Here is a 15,418-nt window from a genome sequence, read left to right on the forward strand (position 1 = left end):
AAGTAGTATATATCAATGCCAATCTAGTAGTAAATATCGCGCTCGGTGTGTTCTCTCTCTATTTTATTCGCCCATCGCATCCGGTGGCGCCTCGAACAAGTAATTCGCCGCCATCTCTTCGTTCTTATCGCACGCGATGTACGCTTCCACGCACTGTTCCATCGTAAAACCCAAAGCCATCAATCGTTCGCACGCCTCGTTCTCCTCTTTGGACAATTCGATTTGTTCCATCTCGCCTTCGCCCATTCCCTGCGCTTCAAAATCGCTCGGTTCGTTCAACAGTTGTAAAAACTCCTCCTGGTTGCTGTTAATCAAGTGGTACAACTGCGGGTTTTGTCTTTGCAACTCGCCGAGCATGGGTTGTAAAATAGACGGGTTACCTTGAACCATCGCGCGAATGGCTTGGAATTGCGGATTATCGCGAAGAAACGCCAACGTGTTCACTTCGCCCTCTTGCGCTTCCTCTTCCGCTCCACCGGCACCAGCGGCTGCTAAATTCGCCGGAATGCCTTGCGGGAACAAGTTCAACGGCGCCGAACCGTCCGCGGCAGCCGGGGGAGCTCCACCCGCACCAACCCCGGGAGCAGACGCCGTCGCACCTTCCGCCGTTCTCACCGCATTCGCCGCCGCGGCATCAGCCCCTGGTGCTGCTGCTGGTGGTGGTGCTGCTGCTGCCGCATTCGCCGCCGGCGCTGAAACCATCATCCCTTCCGGGATCCCGTTCAACAAATATTCCACCGCTCGATCTGGGTTGTTAAACGCCGCTCTCAACGCCGCCACGCACTGATCTCTCGGAAAACCCATCGCTTGTAATTCCTCGATCGCTTTTTCTAATTCCGCACCAACCACTAAACCCGGAGACGATACCGGAACTTCCGCCGTCGTTTGTGGTGCCATCGCCACCGCCGCGGCCGGCGCCACCGGCGCCGCAACATCCGGCGCCGAAGTCGCGGGAGGATTCGCCGGCGCCGGCGCCGCCGCCGTCGTCTTCTCCGCCGGTTTCTTCGTCTTCTTGCTCATCACCACCACAAACCCATCCTCGGTAATCTCCGCCTCCGAAACCGTCTTCTCGTCCTCGAGCACTTGTCCTTTGTGTACGAACACTAAGAAATCGGTTTCCGCGCCGAGTTGCGGTTGCCCTTCGATCGCCAATTTTTTGCACTGCAAAATAGTCGTTTTCGAAGGGTCCGAAATTTCAATCTCGAACTTTTGCGCCGTTCTGTCTTTCGTTGATTTGTTTTTATGTCGTTGTTTTGTGCATCACGCATCAGAGAGAGAGAAAAAGACACACACATCAGAGAGAGAGAGAAAAGAGCGTCGAAACCGTCAGCATCGCTCTCTCGCAGGAGAGAAGGAACGAGAGAGAGAAAACCAAATCTGGATTGGAAAAAACCGCCTCGAAGCAGCGCAAAAGGAACGAGAGAGATTTGCGAGAGAAAAACAAAAGCAAAGAAGAAGAAGAAAAGACGCTCTAAAACGCACAGTGTTTTCAAGTGAATCTTCATCTCTCTCTTTTCTTTTTCGAGAAAAGGTGGCGGTTAGGTGTAAAAACGCGGTGGTTTTGACGACGTTTTGCGCGCGCGCACAGTGGCGAGAAAAAGACGGAAGAGATCAGAGTTGCCTTGCTCGTTAGGGTTTAGAACCCTAAACCATTCAATCAGAAAAAGTTTGGTAAAAGCCGTCGGAAACGCGAAAGAGGAGCACACGCGAATACTCGGGGAGTCAGAGAGAGCGTTTCACTTTTGAAGCGCAAAAGTTCTCTCTCTCGTTCGCTCTTTCTTTCTGGTCTTTCTTCCGAGAAGGACGGCGAGAGGTTTACAACAACACTTTGAACACACATCATTCCTCTCGAGAAGAATTGGAAAACTCAACTTCGTATCACTTTTACTACGACAGTATTCGTTAAGAAGAGCTCTGGTATTCTTCGTTGAAGAAGACGAGTCAGAAGAAGAAGAAGAAGAAGAAAAAGTGAGAAGAGAATACTATACGAATACTCGATAATACTCTGAGAGACGAATACGAATGAGCGGCGGCGGCGTTGAGAAGAAAGACGTGGAGATGATGAAGTTGAGAAAAGATGATTCTGCTGATGATGAGAAACAACGCACGTACGAAGAGGAATGCTCGTACATTGAAAACCGAGATCCGACGTCGTACGTGGTTAAAATCGGGTTCGTGGCGAACATGCGCGTGCCTGGAATATTCTACGTGAACAAATTTCTCGCCGGATTAACGTTCGAGGAGTTGAAACAACACGCCGAACGAGGTCGCGCGGGCGGATTTTTACCCGCGGTGAAGCAAATCGCAAACGTGGCGTCGTTGCCGGGTATTGTCGGTCGATCGATCGCGTTACCGGACGTGCACTCTGGGTATGGGTTTGCCATTGGGAATGTAGCGGCGTTTGACGTGAACGACCCGAAAGCGGTCGTTTCTCCAGGAGGCGTCGGTTTCGATATCAATTGCGGCGTGCGGTTAGTGAGGACGAATTTGACCGAAGCGGAGGTGCAACCGCTGAAAGAGGAAGTCGCGCAGGCGTTGTTCGACCACATTCCCGTTGGCGTCGGTGGGAAAGGTATCATCCCTGTCGACGCGAAGACGTTGGACACGGCGTTAGAGATGGGCATAGATTGGTGCGTTCGAGAAGGGTACGCGTGGATCGAAGATAAAGAACGGTGCGAAGAAAACGGACGAATGTTAAACGCCGATCCGAGCAAAGTTTCGCAACGAGCGAAAAAAAGGGGTTTGCCGCAAATGGGCACGTTAGGTGCTGGAAATCACTACGCGGAAATCCAAGTCGTGGATGAAATTTACGACCAGTTCGCCGCTAAGAAAATGGGTATCGATAAAATCGGCCAAGTCGTGGTTATGATTCACTCGGGCTCGCGAGGGTTAGGCCACCAAGTCGCTACGGACGCCCTCGTAGAAATGGAAAAAGCGATGGCAAAAGATGGATTAGAACTGAACGATCGCCAATTAGCCTGCGCGCGGATCAACTCGCAAGAAGGTAAAGACTACTTAGCCGCCATGGCGTGCGCCGCCAACTACGCCTGGGTCAACAGACAGTCCATGACCTTCCTCTGTCGCCAAGCGTTTGCAAAAACCTTCAACAAAACCGCCGAACAGCTGGACATGCACGTCGTCTACGACGTCTCCCACAACATCGCCAAAATAGAAGAACACATCGTCGACGGCGAGTTGAAAACGTTACTCGTTCACCGCAAAGGTTCTACCCGCGCGTTTCCCCCGCACCATCCGCTCATCCCGGTCGATTACCAATACACCGGCCAACCCGTCCTCGTCGGCGGCACCATGGGAACCTGCTCCTACGTCCTCACCGGTACCGAAAAAGGCATGCACGAAACCTTCGGCTCCACCTGTCACGGCGCCGGGCGCGCCCGAAGTCGACACAACTCTCGACAAAAACTCAGTTACGAGCAAGTCTTGGAAAATTTGAAAACCAAAGGCATATCCATCCGCGTCGCCTCGCCAAAGTTAGTCATGGAGGAAGCGCCGGAAAGTTATAAAGACGTCACCGAAGTCGTCGATACGTGTCACGACGCTGGAATTAGTAAAAAATGCGTCAAGTTACGACCGATTGCGGTTATTAAAGGGTAGTCGGGAACGCGCGTTTAGTTCACATTTTTGTAGGCACAGTATAGCTTCACAGTTTTCGCGCGTCACAAACAAACAGAAAGAAGAACACACAAAGAGTAAACACACACATAATGAGTGCTACTAAAGCGCACGTCCGACCGATGATTACGACGACGACATCTTCTTCGCAACAGCAGAAAAAGCAACGACTTCATCGCGACTGCAGTAAAAACCAGAGAGTATTGGAAAAAAGAAGTGCAAAGTTAAAAGCGGACGACGAATGGAAAGATGAAGATGAAGATGAAGAAGTATTAAGAAGAAGAAACAGAAGAACGAGAAGAATGATGACGATGACGATGCTAACACTCGCGAGCAGTAGTAGCAGTCAAAACGACGAATTTTACGCGTTCGCGGCAATGAATAGTAACAATAGTAATAGTGCGATAGTGCAAGCGTTAAAACAGAAGCAAAACGCAGACGACGTGGAATTCGCGACAGATATCCGCCAAAGACTCTCCGTCACGCTCGCGTCATTCCGCCGGGCGAAACTCCTCTCCGATGTAGGCGAGTACGGAAACGCGAGACAGCTCTTACGAGAAGGCGGCGCGTCTTCTTTACGGAAGGATTTACAAAAAGTAGCCTCGTACGTCGCGTTGCGCAGACCGACGTTCGCCGAGTACGAAGCGGCGGAAACCGTGGGAACGCTGGAAGCGTGGGATAACGCCATGAGAGCGATGGAAGTTCCGGAAAAGCAACGGAAAGGAGATCAGAGAAACGTAACCGCGAACGACGTGAAAACAGACGCCAACGCGGCGATTAAGAGTTTGGAGGAGGTTGTGTATCTCATCAACGCGGACGCGACGTACGTGGACGCGCAGAAGCGATTGAAAAATGTCGATTTGGAGAAGGAATACGACGGCGAGTGAATATGCGTTTCGCGGTGTACTGTTTGAATAGAGTGCTGCTCATAGTTGTGTCACGGAAGTGATGAGAGCGTTGTAATACAAATCCGAAGAATAGTCGACTTTGTTTCCATTCGTCGTTTACTGCTGTCGTCGTCGACGTAAAAGCCGTCCGCGTTCGATGTCGCGTCTCCGCTTGTATCACTCTTGAACAATCCATCCACTCTTTAAGTTTTGCATCAAATCATCATCGTCACAAAAACTCTTTGTCGTCGTCGTCAAACACCGACGATGGAAACAGTCACACCAACGACCACTCACACGAAATCGTTAAAGCGTAAACTCGCCGAAAAGCTCCTCGCGATTGCCTTCCTCCTCTTCCTCTTGCTCCTCGTATTCACATTCGTCGGGGAAAACGACGGGGAAAACACCTTTCTATCTTCTTTCCAAAAGGAACACGCGAAACGTCACCGCGAGCGGCAACGGGCGATCAATCTCGCGCACCACGAGGACGAGGAGAAAACGTTTCACGATATTTTGAGTGGGGACGAGGAGAACGAGCGAGAAACGTTTATTCGAGCACACGATGAGGCGGTGAAAGTGCACTCTGATGATGATGGTGAAAATGATGATTCTTTCGAGGCTGAGGCTGAGGACGGCGGATCGAGGACGAACAACAACAACGACGAGAACAGATTTTCAAGTTCCAAACACCCGGACCTCTCGCAAACCATATACGAAAAGTTACAGCGCTACGAGCATTCCGCTTCGGCCGCGTTGGTGCTCAAACAACAACTCGCGAGTGGGAAGAAATGTCGCGAGAGCGAGTGCGCGAAAATCGGCAAAGGCGGCGTGCCGTTGAAGGCGATCAATCGAGGGAATCCGTTCGGATCGTTAGCGCCGCTGTGTTTCCAGGAGAGCGTGTTGGACGCAAAAGCGACGGAGTTTGGGTTGTCCTGGGATAAGAAAACGACGAAAGATGATTGGTTCGTGCACCGAAAGACGGCGAGCGAGGATTCGAAATTTAAGATGGAGCTGTTACCGGAGAGCGCCAAGAGCGTGACGAAGATTATGAATAGAGCGAGTAGTACTAGCAGTAGTGGTAGCAGTAGCAGTAGCACCTCCTCCTCCTCCTCCTCCTCGTCGTCGTCATTTAAAACGTGCGCTCTGGTTGGGAATTCGGCGATTTTGAGTTCAGGCCCAGCGGCTGGGAAATTCATCGATGCGCACGACGTCGTCTTTCGACTGAACCAAGCGCCGACGAAAAAATATGAGGACCGCGTCGGGAAGAAAACGACCGTGCGCATCCTCAACAAATCCTGGGTTTTAGGCTATGGAGGCACGCTTCGTTTGGAACACGGCAACGTGAAAGACTCCGACCTCCCGAACGAAGACGGCGTCCTCTTCTTAGCCTCGCGAGGGAACTTCCAAGCCATCACGAAGCTGATGAACAAGTTCCGCTCCTCGAGCGCCGACGGCGACGAAAACATCAAAGTCTTGCGCATGAACTTCAAACTCTACGATGTCATCAGCGCGCAACTGAAGCGGTTCCGCTCGTGCCTGGCATCGAAAAAACAAACCTTCACGGGTGGATCGACGCCGTCTTCCGGATTAATGGCCTCGTTGCTCTTAGCCGGTCGATGCGACGAGGTCAATCTCTACGGATTCGGCCCCGGAACCATTCGAGGTAAATACCAATACTACACGTTAGCGGGAAGCGAACGCGCGCACGGAGAATCCGTTCACGCGTTTGGGTTAGAGTTTGCGTTTTTAAAAGCCTTGGATAAAATCGGGTTGGTGAAAGTCTGTCGACCGCCCATGGACGACGAGAGGTGTCGGAGAGGGTTCGCCTAACCCGATGATGATGATGATGACCAAACAGAAGACGAAAACAAAAAGATGCCCCTCCTGTAAAATTCCACGCTCTCTTCTACGCCTCAATGCTCTAGAAATCTATCCTTATACGTTTTGTCGCAGGATTACCGTTGCCTTGCGCCTATTGCGTTAAAAACGCGTGTTTTAGGTGTTTTATTTCCCCATTTAGAACAACAAAAGGAACACTCGTCGACACCGCACAAAGAGTAGTAGACTTCCGACTCCGATGCCTCCACCTCCTTCCGGAGGAGCGCTTCTTGCGATGAACAACAACAACAACAACAACAACAGCACCGTTATTAAATCATCGGGGTCATCATCATTCCTCGGGGGGAGACGAGGCGTAAGTTTCTTCCTCTTTTGCTCGTTCGTCTGTTTCTTTTCGCTCCACTTCTCGTCCTCGAAGTGGCGCTCGTTACAACTCGAATTGGACCAAACGCACGAAAAATATTCGAAAGAGATCAACGAGTTCACGAGTAAAGTGCAATTGTTATCGAAGAATTCGCAAAGGATGGAAAGTTTAGAGAAAGAAAGAGACACGCAACGGACGCGATTGAAGGAGAAAAACAGCGAGATTAATCAGCTGAAGGAAGAGTTGAAAAAATCGAAACCGACTGCGGCGGCGAAGATGGCGCAGGAGACGAAGAAGAGGAACGAAGAGTTGGAAGAGCAAATCAGAGAGATGAGAGTGGAAATGGAAGAGATGAAACAAGGGAACGAGAAAGAGATGGAGGAGTTTAAGATGGATTCGAGCGAGGCGTACGACGGGTGTTCGAAGAGAGAGAAGAAGTTGCGAGGGGAGTTGGAGAGGTGTTTAGAAAGAGGAGGAGGAGGAGGAGGAAGCGTTTTAGAGAGGAACAGAAGTGGCGACGATGGTCTCAGCAACGCGGCGAAAGCAATAGAGAATAGTGGTAGCAGTAGAAATAGCATCGGCAACGCGGTCCGCGAATCCTCTAAGCGAGAGGAAGTTGAAGACGAGGACGACGAAGCGCTGGCGAAGAAGAAAGACGACCAACCCGAGCGCGACGTAAACGTAAACGACGACGACGACGACGTAAACGACGACGACGGTCAGAGAGGAAAAAACCAAGAACAACAACAACCTCGCGCACTCGGCGACCTGGACGAAGAGGACGAGGACGCCAAGCGCAAACATAACCTCCGCGTCGATCGCATCGAACGCCTCGAAAAACAACGCCAAGACCAAGCCAAGTATTGGGCGAAATACCAAGCCAAGAAACAACAACAGCAACAACGCATTAAGAAAGAGAGAGAGGAACAAGGTGAGAACGATGATTCAGAGAACGATGTAGTAGACGATGTAGACGATGTAGCGAAGAAAATGTGAAAACGAAGTTAAAAGTACTTCAGAACAAAAAATGTCGTTTGTAACACACTCCTTCTCGAACGCGTTCGTCGCAAAACCCGCCGCGCAAAAGAAAAGACAACAACAAAAACGCGTCAAAGTCGTAAAAGTCTCCGCTTCTTCCCCTTCCTCTTCTTCTGAACTCGACGATGATGGGAGTAACCAAGCGCTTTTGTCCCGGCGTGGATTTTCGGTTTCCCTAACTGTATTGGCGGCTTCATTCCATTCCCAAAACGAAAACGTCTCGCACGCGCGGAACAGCTCACTCCCGACCGTTCTGGTCATCGGGTCGACCGGTCAAACTGGAAAGTTAGTGGTTGCCTCCTTGGCGAACGCGAACGATGCGAACGTCATCGCCGGATGTCGCTCGCTGGAGAAAGCGAAGAAAATGAAATTGGACCAGAACGGGGTGGAATTGTTAGGCGGAGGTGAGCGAAAAGTCTTCGCGCGATCGATTGCGGATCGATTGATTCTTTGTCTTCTTTGTCTTCGTACCTCGTCTTAAAATCTCTGTTCTGTAAACATTCTTCTGACCTCTTACGATGAAAACATCTGTTCTATAAACACACACAGTGGACGTGACGGATACGACCGAGAACCTCGCGTTGGCTATGGCCGGCGCGGATGTCGTCGTCATCGCGACTGGGTTCGTCCCGGGTAACCCGTTCAAAATGAACGCCGCTGCGCACGAGGTGGATAACGAAGGCGTCGTGAATTGCGTCAACGCGGCGAAGAAAGCCGGGAACGTGAAGAAAATCGTGTTAATTTCGAGCATTCTCACCAACGGCAGAGCGGCTGGTTTGGCGGACTCGCCCGGTTTCAAAATAACCAACGCGTTCGGCGGCGTCTTGGACGAAAAGCTCGTCGGCGAAAACTACTTGCGAAACTCCGGAATCGACTGGGTCATCGTTCGTCCTGCTGGCTTGAAAAACGACCAATCTGGCTCTTTAATCGTCGGCCAAGAAGACGCCATGGCGAGCGGAGAAATCGATCGACGCTTAGTCGCCCAAGTCATGGCCAAAGCGGCGTTGGACGACAAAGCGAAGAATAAGGTCTACGAAATCGCAGAAGAAGGGTCGTATTCCAACGGGTACGATTGCGGCGCGCCAAAGTGTCAAATCGTCGGAAGCGATAGTAGTAAATGGTTCTCGTAATATATATATCACATGTAGTTCACCTTGTCTTAAAGTTGTCTTAAGTTGTCTGTGCATTTTTCAGCGCTTTTCTTGCTCTCTTATGTTAATTTTACTCGCTGTCTAACTCGATGACTTCTGCAGGTTCTCGCGTCATTTCTTCCGATTTCTTTCGTTCATTAGATTTCTCATCCTGTTGCACCTTCTCCAATTTACTCTGAAAAAATGCAATTTCATCGTGTATTCTTTTCTTTTCTTTTTTGAACTCCGCTACGTGCACCTCTTCCTTTGATCGAGCCTCGTCCAGTAGTTCTTTCGTTAGCTTCTCGCGCACGTCTTTTAAAACCTGAATATGTTGCTCATTCGTTCTGTTGTCAATCGCATCCTTGAGCACCTTTTGATGATGGGCGTTCAGCGCGTCGAATCCTTTTGCATGCGAGTTCCTGAGCGCGACGTACTCTTCTTTCTTTAGCTTGAAGACCCTCTCACGGATGCGGGAAAGTAGCTTGATCGCAGTCTCCAACATTTTGGATTTTGGATGCTGTTTACCTTGTACCAAGAAGTACTTCGCATTCGGAGTCTTTCTAAGCTCGGATTTGATCACTTCCAGAGCTTTGTATTGAGTTTCTAAATGCTTTTGTCTCTGCTGCTGCCGCTGAATCTGCTCGTAATCAGTCGGTGGAGGAGCTTGTTGTTGTTGTTGTTGTTGTTGTTGTTGTTGTTGTTGCTGCTGCTGCTTCTGCTGGTGATGATGGTACATCTGCTGTTGTTGTTGCCACATCTGTTGTTGTTGGTACACTTGCTGTGCTTGTTCGGCTTTCTTTTGTTGATGTTGGGCTAAGAAGTTTTCTAGTACTCTTTGTTGATTTTGCCTCTGCAACAATCGTTGTTGTTGCTGTTGCAAGTGTTCTTCTTGAACTCGTTGTTGCCGTTGCAACTGTACTTTTTCTTTTTCTTTTTCTTCTTCCTCTTCCACGCAGGCGAGCGATCGAATTTCCTCCAGCAAACTCTCCGGAATGCCCGTCATCCTCTCACGTGTCTTTAAAGACACCGGTGAAAAAGCCAAACTTTGCGTCAAATTGTGCCACTTAATTTGCAAATCACCACTTGAGCGCCGGAGCAAAGCGCCTGAAATATTTTCATCAGTCAAAGATTTTATTGCCGCCCACTGGCCTTTACCGCACAGTTTGACCCCAGCAACTAATGCCTGCACTTCCTCCAAAGACCAGAGGACTTTTGGACGCCGTCTTTTCGCCTCTTTAATCTTTCTTGCTTCCGAAGATTCTATGCGGGTTGGTACCACTCGTTCCCGATTCGTTTTCAAGTGATTTAAGGTGGCATCTTCTATCGTACTCGCGTACCGTGCAATTTTGTCGACTGTTTTCGCGTACTGCGTTGCCCCGGGCAATGATCCCACGCCCGAGTTTGCTTCAACCCCTTGCTTCCAATCCTTGTCGATTTTATCCGGTAGATAACTGGGATCGAGAGGTTTCAAACGCTCGCGACCTTGTAATTCGACTTCTTCGTCTGGAACTATAAAACCGCCCAAATCGTCTTCTTCATCCGCATCAGTATGCACGACCTCCTCTGCCGAATTATCCGTCGCCTCGCTATCGTTATCGCTATCATCATCGTCTTCTTCTTCTTCTTCTTCACTTTGTTCTTCGCTTTCTTCCTCCTCTTCTTCTCGCCTTTGCCGCTTTCTTTTCCTCCTTTCCTCTCTTCCTTCATCCGACTCCTCCAAATCCTCCAACTCTCGTTGCAATCTTTTCATCTCTCTCTTTTTCGCTCGTATCTCTTTCGCTCTCGCTCGTTGCTCCAACTCCTTCAACTTTTTCTTGAGCTCTCGCGCTTCTTTTTTCTCCATCTCTTCCCATAGCGCGCGTAGGCCCGGAGCGAGCGCGCCATCCTCCTCCATCAGCATCTCTTTCACCTTCTGCTCCACCATTCGATTGATTCCTTCTTCCAGTTCTTTGTTATTCAGAGCAGCCACACCTGAAGCACCATTTTCGTTACCGCCGCGTGTGTTTGTTCCGTCGTCCTCGTCGATTCCTTTTGGCTTCGCGGCGCTTCCTCCATCTCCTTCTTTTCCTCCATCTCCTCCAACGAAAGACACGCGACCTCGAATATCCCCCAACTTCCCGTTCACGTGTTTCACCAAGTTTCTGAATTTCTCCGCGAACGATTCCGTCAATTCTTCCTCTCGTTTCCTCTGCTCTTCTGTTTTCCGTTCCAACCGCTCGACTCTTTCCTCGGTCTTTTCCAGAAGTTTCGCGAAGCGTTTCGTCAAAGAACGTTGCAAAAAGGATGTGATTTTTCCACGACCTTCTCTGTTTTCGTCGCCGTCCTCTTCTTCGTCGTCGTCCTTTTCTTCGAAGCCGCCGTTTTCGTCTCCCCCATCTCTCGCGCTCTCCATATTCTTCTCACTCTCTTTCTTTCTTTCTTTCTTTCTCTCTCTCTCTCGCAGAAGCCCACGCGCGCGCTTTTTGCGCTTCTCACGGGAAGAGACATTTGAGAGAAAGATCACCTCTCAGAGTTAGGGTTTAACACCCTAAACATTTATATCCTCTTTTTTCTCGCTTTCTCTTTGTGGTCGTCACACAAAAACATTTCCCCTCTCTGAAAGAGAAACGTCTTCTCATCATGTCGCGCGGCGAGTACCGCGGCAATTACCAAAGAGACGACGAGAAGAACAAGAACAACGGCGAGAGATACCATCGCACTTCCAGAAACAATAACACGAATAACGGTGGCGGTGGATACAGAAACAACAACAACAACAACAACAACAACAACAACGGGGGAAATTGGCATCGAAACACCACCACCAAGCGAGGGAGAAGTCCCGAGCGAGAGGCACAGTTCCCGCATCGAGAGGTCCACGAGAGGGAGAAAACGACGACGACGACGAGTGGTGGTGGTAGCCGTGATGCTGCGACTGTTTTTCAAGATAATCCGTTCAATCGAAGCGCATCTTCATCTCAAGCGCAGCAACCGCTTTCGGTGGAAGAACTGTTGCAGAAGAAACGAGAGAAGGAACTCGCGGAGACGAAGCCGACATTTTTGACGAAGAAGGAACGAGAGAAGCTGGCGATGGAGCGGTTGAAAGAGAAACGACGAGAGGAAGGAGGAGGAGGCGATGGTGGTACGGTGGCGACAGCGCATCATCACGCGTCGTCGTCGTCGAGATTTGCTCGCGCGACGTCCGCGCGGGACGTGGCGGAGAGACAGTACCAGCGAGACAAAAGCGAGCAATCGGAAAGAGAAAGACAGGAACAGTTGGAGCAGTTTCGGAAGCAGTACGCCGGGGTGAGAGACGAAACCGAGAAGATGAAGAAGATGAAGCAGAAAGCGGAACGGGCAAAATATAAGTTTCAATTCGATTGGAGTAAAGAGGACGATACTTCGCGAGACGCGAATCCTTTGTACGACGCCAAGCACGACGTGAAGTTGTTGTTCGGGAGAGGAACGATCGCTGGAGTAGACGCGAGGATGCAAATGGAGCAAAATCACAAGTTTGAGAACTCTGTTGGGAAGAGGAGAGGGGGAAATACTGTGAATAACAATAGAAGTAGAAGTTACGACGCCGCCGGCGATGAAAACGCGCGCAGAATCGATAAGCATTCGAAAGCGCTCGAGAAATACGATAATCAATACGACAAGAAGAAGGAAACCACCCATTGGAGTTCGAAACCGTTAGCACAAATGAACGAACGCGATTGGCGAATCTTTCGGGAAGATTTTAACATCACGTTCAAAGGCGGGAAAGTGCCGAACCCGATGCGCGCGTGGAGCGAGAACGAGCTTTTGCCGCAGGAAATTTTACGCGCGATTGAGAAAGTTGGGTATACAAAACCTTCGCCGATTCAAATGGCGTCGATTCCTATCGGGTTGTTGAAGCGAGACGTCATTGGCGTTGCGGAAACCGGGTCCGGTAAAACGTGCGCGTTTGTTGTCCCCATGTTGGCGCACATCATGGGTTTGCCAAAAATGACCGACGAGGTCGCCGCGGATGGTCCGTATGCGTTAGTTATGGCCCCAACGAGAGAACTCGCGCAACAAATCGAAGAAGAAACGTTAAAATTCGCACATTTCTTGGGATATCGCGTCGCGTGCGTCGTCGGCGGTCAATCTATCGAAGACCAAGGCGTGCAATTGCGCAAAGGCGTCGAGATTGTCGTCGGTACGCCCGGTAGAATTATCGACGTCATAGAGAAGAGATACACCGTTCTCAATCAGTGCAACTACATCGTTCTCGATGAGGCGGATAGAATGATTGATATGGGCTTCGAACCGCAGGTGACGCAAGTCATGGAAGCTATGCCGAGCTCGAATTTGAAACCGATCGATATGGCGGAAGAGTTGGACAACAAGGCGATTGACAATAAACAATCGATTGAAACGTCTGCGAGGTACAGAACGACGTACATGTTCTCCGCCACCATGCCTCCATCCGTGGAACGATTAGCGCGCACGTATCTTCGCAACCCCGCGGTCGTGACCATCGGCTCCGCTGGGAAAACCTCCGATCTGATCAAACAAACCGTCATCTGGGTCAACCGATCGGAAAAAGAGCGCACGCTCGAACAAATCCTCTCCCAACACACGCAAACGCAAGCGATCGTTTTCGTCAACACCAAAAGAGGCGTGGATTCGTGCGTCACAGCCTGTCACTCCATGGGCTATTCCTGCGGCTCCATTCACGGCGGCAAAGGCCAAGACGCGCGAGAAGCCGCGTTAACTGGATTCAAACGCGGCGACTTTGACATATTAGTCGCCACCGACGTCGCCGGTCGCGGTATTGACGTCAAAGGCATCGATTTAGTCGTCAATTACGAGTTACCGGCGTCGATTGAAAACTACACGCACAGAATTGGCCGTACCGGTAGAGCTGGAAGGAAAGGGACCGCGGTATCCTTCATCACCAGCGAAGACCAAGACATCATGTACGACTTGCGCCAACTCCTCATCGAGAGCAACAACGAAGTACCTCCCGAGTTGGAACGGCAAAAAGCGGCCAAAGTCAAGCCGCAAAGAGACGCGCAAGGGAGAGTGTTGGAAGGAAGAGACGCCAGAGGGATGGACTCGATTATATTTTAATTGAAGTAGTAGTATAGTAGTTACGTTGTAGTGATTTGTTTTTCTTACATCGCTAGAAATTACTTATCGAGAAGTATTTGTTATACGTGGCGAGCGCTGAACCGACCAACAACAACTCAATCGAAGACCAACTCATCGAACGCGAGCAAAAAAAGAAGATGCAAAGCGAGCATTCTACCAACTGAATTATATCCCCGAATGATGATAGTTTGGAGATACAGCGAATCGAACGCTGGACAACTCACACATTTTTCTTTCTCCTCTGAAGAAGAGAAGAGCCAATCATCTCTTAGGGTTTAGAAGTGAATATATCCTCCTAAAAAACGCAAATTCACTCCTCACAAGTTTTGCGAAGGTGACGATGACGATTACGATGATGATGACGATGATGATGACGATGATGATGACGATGATGACGATGACGACGAGTAGCCTGTGATCAACTCTCCATGCTCGTATCGCCAACCAAATGGGAGAGGACAGTTCTTGTCGAGGAGGTATTGTACACATTCGGTTTCGTTGTATTTGTGCGCTTCTCGTACCGCCAAATCGTCCCAAGGCGCTTTGGCTGTTTCGCGCAAGTACTTCAAACAGTCTAAGTGGCCGTTCGCGGCCGCACGCTCACACGCCAAATTGTAATATTTATCATACTTTCGCTCAACAAGATATTCGAGTATGTGAAGATGACCATTTCGAGCCGCAAAATAGGCAGTCCAATAATCCCAAGGCGCTTTCGCTTCTTCGTGTAAGTATTTGAGGCACTCGAGATGACCGTTTTGGGCAGCACGTGCACACGCCCACTCATTGATAGGACACTCATTTGCAACGCAATATTTTACCATTTCCAGATTACCTTGTTCTGCGGCCGCATTAATCGGCCCTACACTCCACTCACACTTTTTCTCCTCTCGTATCCACTTGAGTAACTCGAATTTATTCGTTTTAGCAACTTGCGAGCAGAAAATTCTTTCGGTCCAGTGTCTCGGCCACAACGATTTATTCTCCCACACAAACTCCAAAGTCGATATTGACGACATCTCTTCAACTTTAAACCCCGTTTCCAAATCTTCCGTGCGAGAAGATCTCTTCACCAACGCTCTCGTCTCTTTATTCACCTCGTACAAGAATTTAAGATCGGTCCCATTCAATCTCGGCAAAATGTGAGTGAAACAAATATCATCGCACTTCACGATCACATCCCACAACGCGACCAATCTCCCCCCAACGCCTCCCTCGTTCGCGCTCCTCCTCGTCGCTCCAGAAGAAGAAGAACTAGAGCGCATCATTCTCTCTTTAATCGTTTTTGATCTAATATTTTTTGTATCTCACATGCGAGAAAAAAAAAGAAAGACGTTTCGAAGAAAAAAGTTTAGGGTGTCTGCCGTCGAGAAAACCTTCGCGATACCTCTTTAAAAACGCCATTGTTGCGCGACGCCTCGCTCGCAGTC

The 15,418-nt window shown here is 49.8% G+C and overlaps 8 protein-coding genes across 8 annotated transcripts; 5 read left to right on the forward strand and 3 right to left on the reverse strand.

The window, feature by feature from the left end:
• Positions 1-63: 63 nt before the first annotated feature.
• Positions 64-1,505, reverse strand: Bathy11g01940 (predicted protein; the record flags this gene model as incomplete). The annotated part of the gene is made up of 2 exons (XM_007510201.1): positions 64-1,219; positions 1,483-1,505. The coding sequence occupies 2 exons, from the start codon at positions 1,503-1,505 to the stop codon at positions 64-66; spliced, it is 1,179 nt and encodes a 392-aa protein (XP_007510263.1).
• Positions 1,506-2,022: 517 nt separating this feature from the next.
• On the forward strand, positions 2,023-3,615 carry Bathy11g01950 (hypothetical protein; the record flags this gene model as incomplete). Its single annotated transcript, XM_007510356.1, has 1 exon — positions 2,023-3,615. The coding sequence occupies one exon, from the start codon at positions 2,023-2,025 to the stop codon at positions 3,613-3,615; it is 1,593 nt and encodes a 530-aa protein (XP_007510418.1).
• A 110-nt stretch (positions 3,616-3,725) lies between these two features.
• Positions 3,726-4,520, forward strand: Bathy11g01960 (predicted protein; the record flags this gene model as incomplete). The annotated part of the gene is made up of 1 exon (XM_007510357.1): positions 3,726-4,520. The coding sequence occupies one exon, from the start codon at positions 3,726-3,728 to the stop codon at positions 4,518-4,520; it is 795 nt and encodes a 264-aa protein (XP_007510419.1).
• A 267-nt stretch (positions 4,521-4,787) lies between these two features.
• On the forward strand, positions 4,788-6,350 carry Bathy11g01970 (beta-galactoside alpha 2,6-sialyltransferase ST6Gal II; the record flags this gene model as incomplete). The annotated part of the gene is made up of 1 exon (XM_007510349.1): positions 4,788-6,350. One exon carries the CDS (start codon positions 4,788-4,790, stop codon positions 6,348-6,350), a length of 1,563 nt encoding a protein of 520 aa, XP_007510411.1.
• Positions 6,351-6,597: 247 nt separating this feature from the next.
• Positions 6,598-8,891, forward strand: Bathy11g01980 (predicted protein; the record flags this gene model as incomplete). Its single annotated transcript, XM_007510043.1, has 3 exons — positions 6,598-7,654; positions 7,728-8,165; positions 8,311-8,891. 3 exons carry the CDS (start codon positions 6,598-6,600, stop codon positions 8,889-8,891), a joined length of 2,076 nt encoding a protein of 691 aa, XP_007510105.1.
• Positions 8,892-8,982: 91 nt separating this feature from the next.
• On the reverse strand, positions 8,983-11,286 carry Bathy11g01990 (predicted protein; the record flags this gene model as incomplete). The annotated part of the gene is made up of 1 exon (XM_007510014.1): positions 8,983-11,286. The coding sequence occupies one exon, from the start codon at positions 11,284-11,286 to the stop codon at positions 8,983-8,985; it is 2,304 nt and encodes a 767-aa protein (XP_007510076.1).
• Positions 11,287-11,513: 227 nt separating this feature from the next.
• On the forward strand, positions 11,514-13,970 carry Bathy11g02000 (predicted protein; the record flags this gene model as incomplete). Its single annotated transcript, XM_007510040.1, has 1 exon — positions 11,514-13,970. The coding sequence occupies one exon, from the start codon at positions 11,514-11,516 to the stop codon at positions 13,968-13,970; it is 2,457 nt and encodes an 818-aa protein (XP_007510102.1).
• A 368-nt stretch (positions 13,971-14,338) lies between these two features.
• Bathy11g02010 lies at positions 14,339-15,007 on the reverse strand (the record flags this gene model as incomplete). The annotated part of the gene is made up of 1 exon (XM_007510213.1): positions 14,339-15,007. The coding sequence occupies one exon, from the start codon at positions 15,005-15,007 to the stop codon at positions 14,339-14,341; it is 669 nt and encodes a 222-aa protein (XP_007510275.1).
• Between the last annotated feature and the right edge of the window lie 411 nt (positions 15,008-15,418).

Source organism: Bathycoccus prasinos (genome assembly GCF_002220235.1).
Source record: "Bathycoccus prasinos genomic : Chromosome_11".
NCBI lineage: Eukaryota > Viridiplantae > Chlorophyta > Mamiellophyceae > Mamiellales > Bathycoccaceae > Bathycoccus > Bathycoccus prasinos.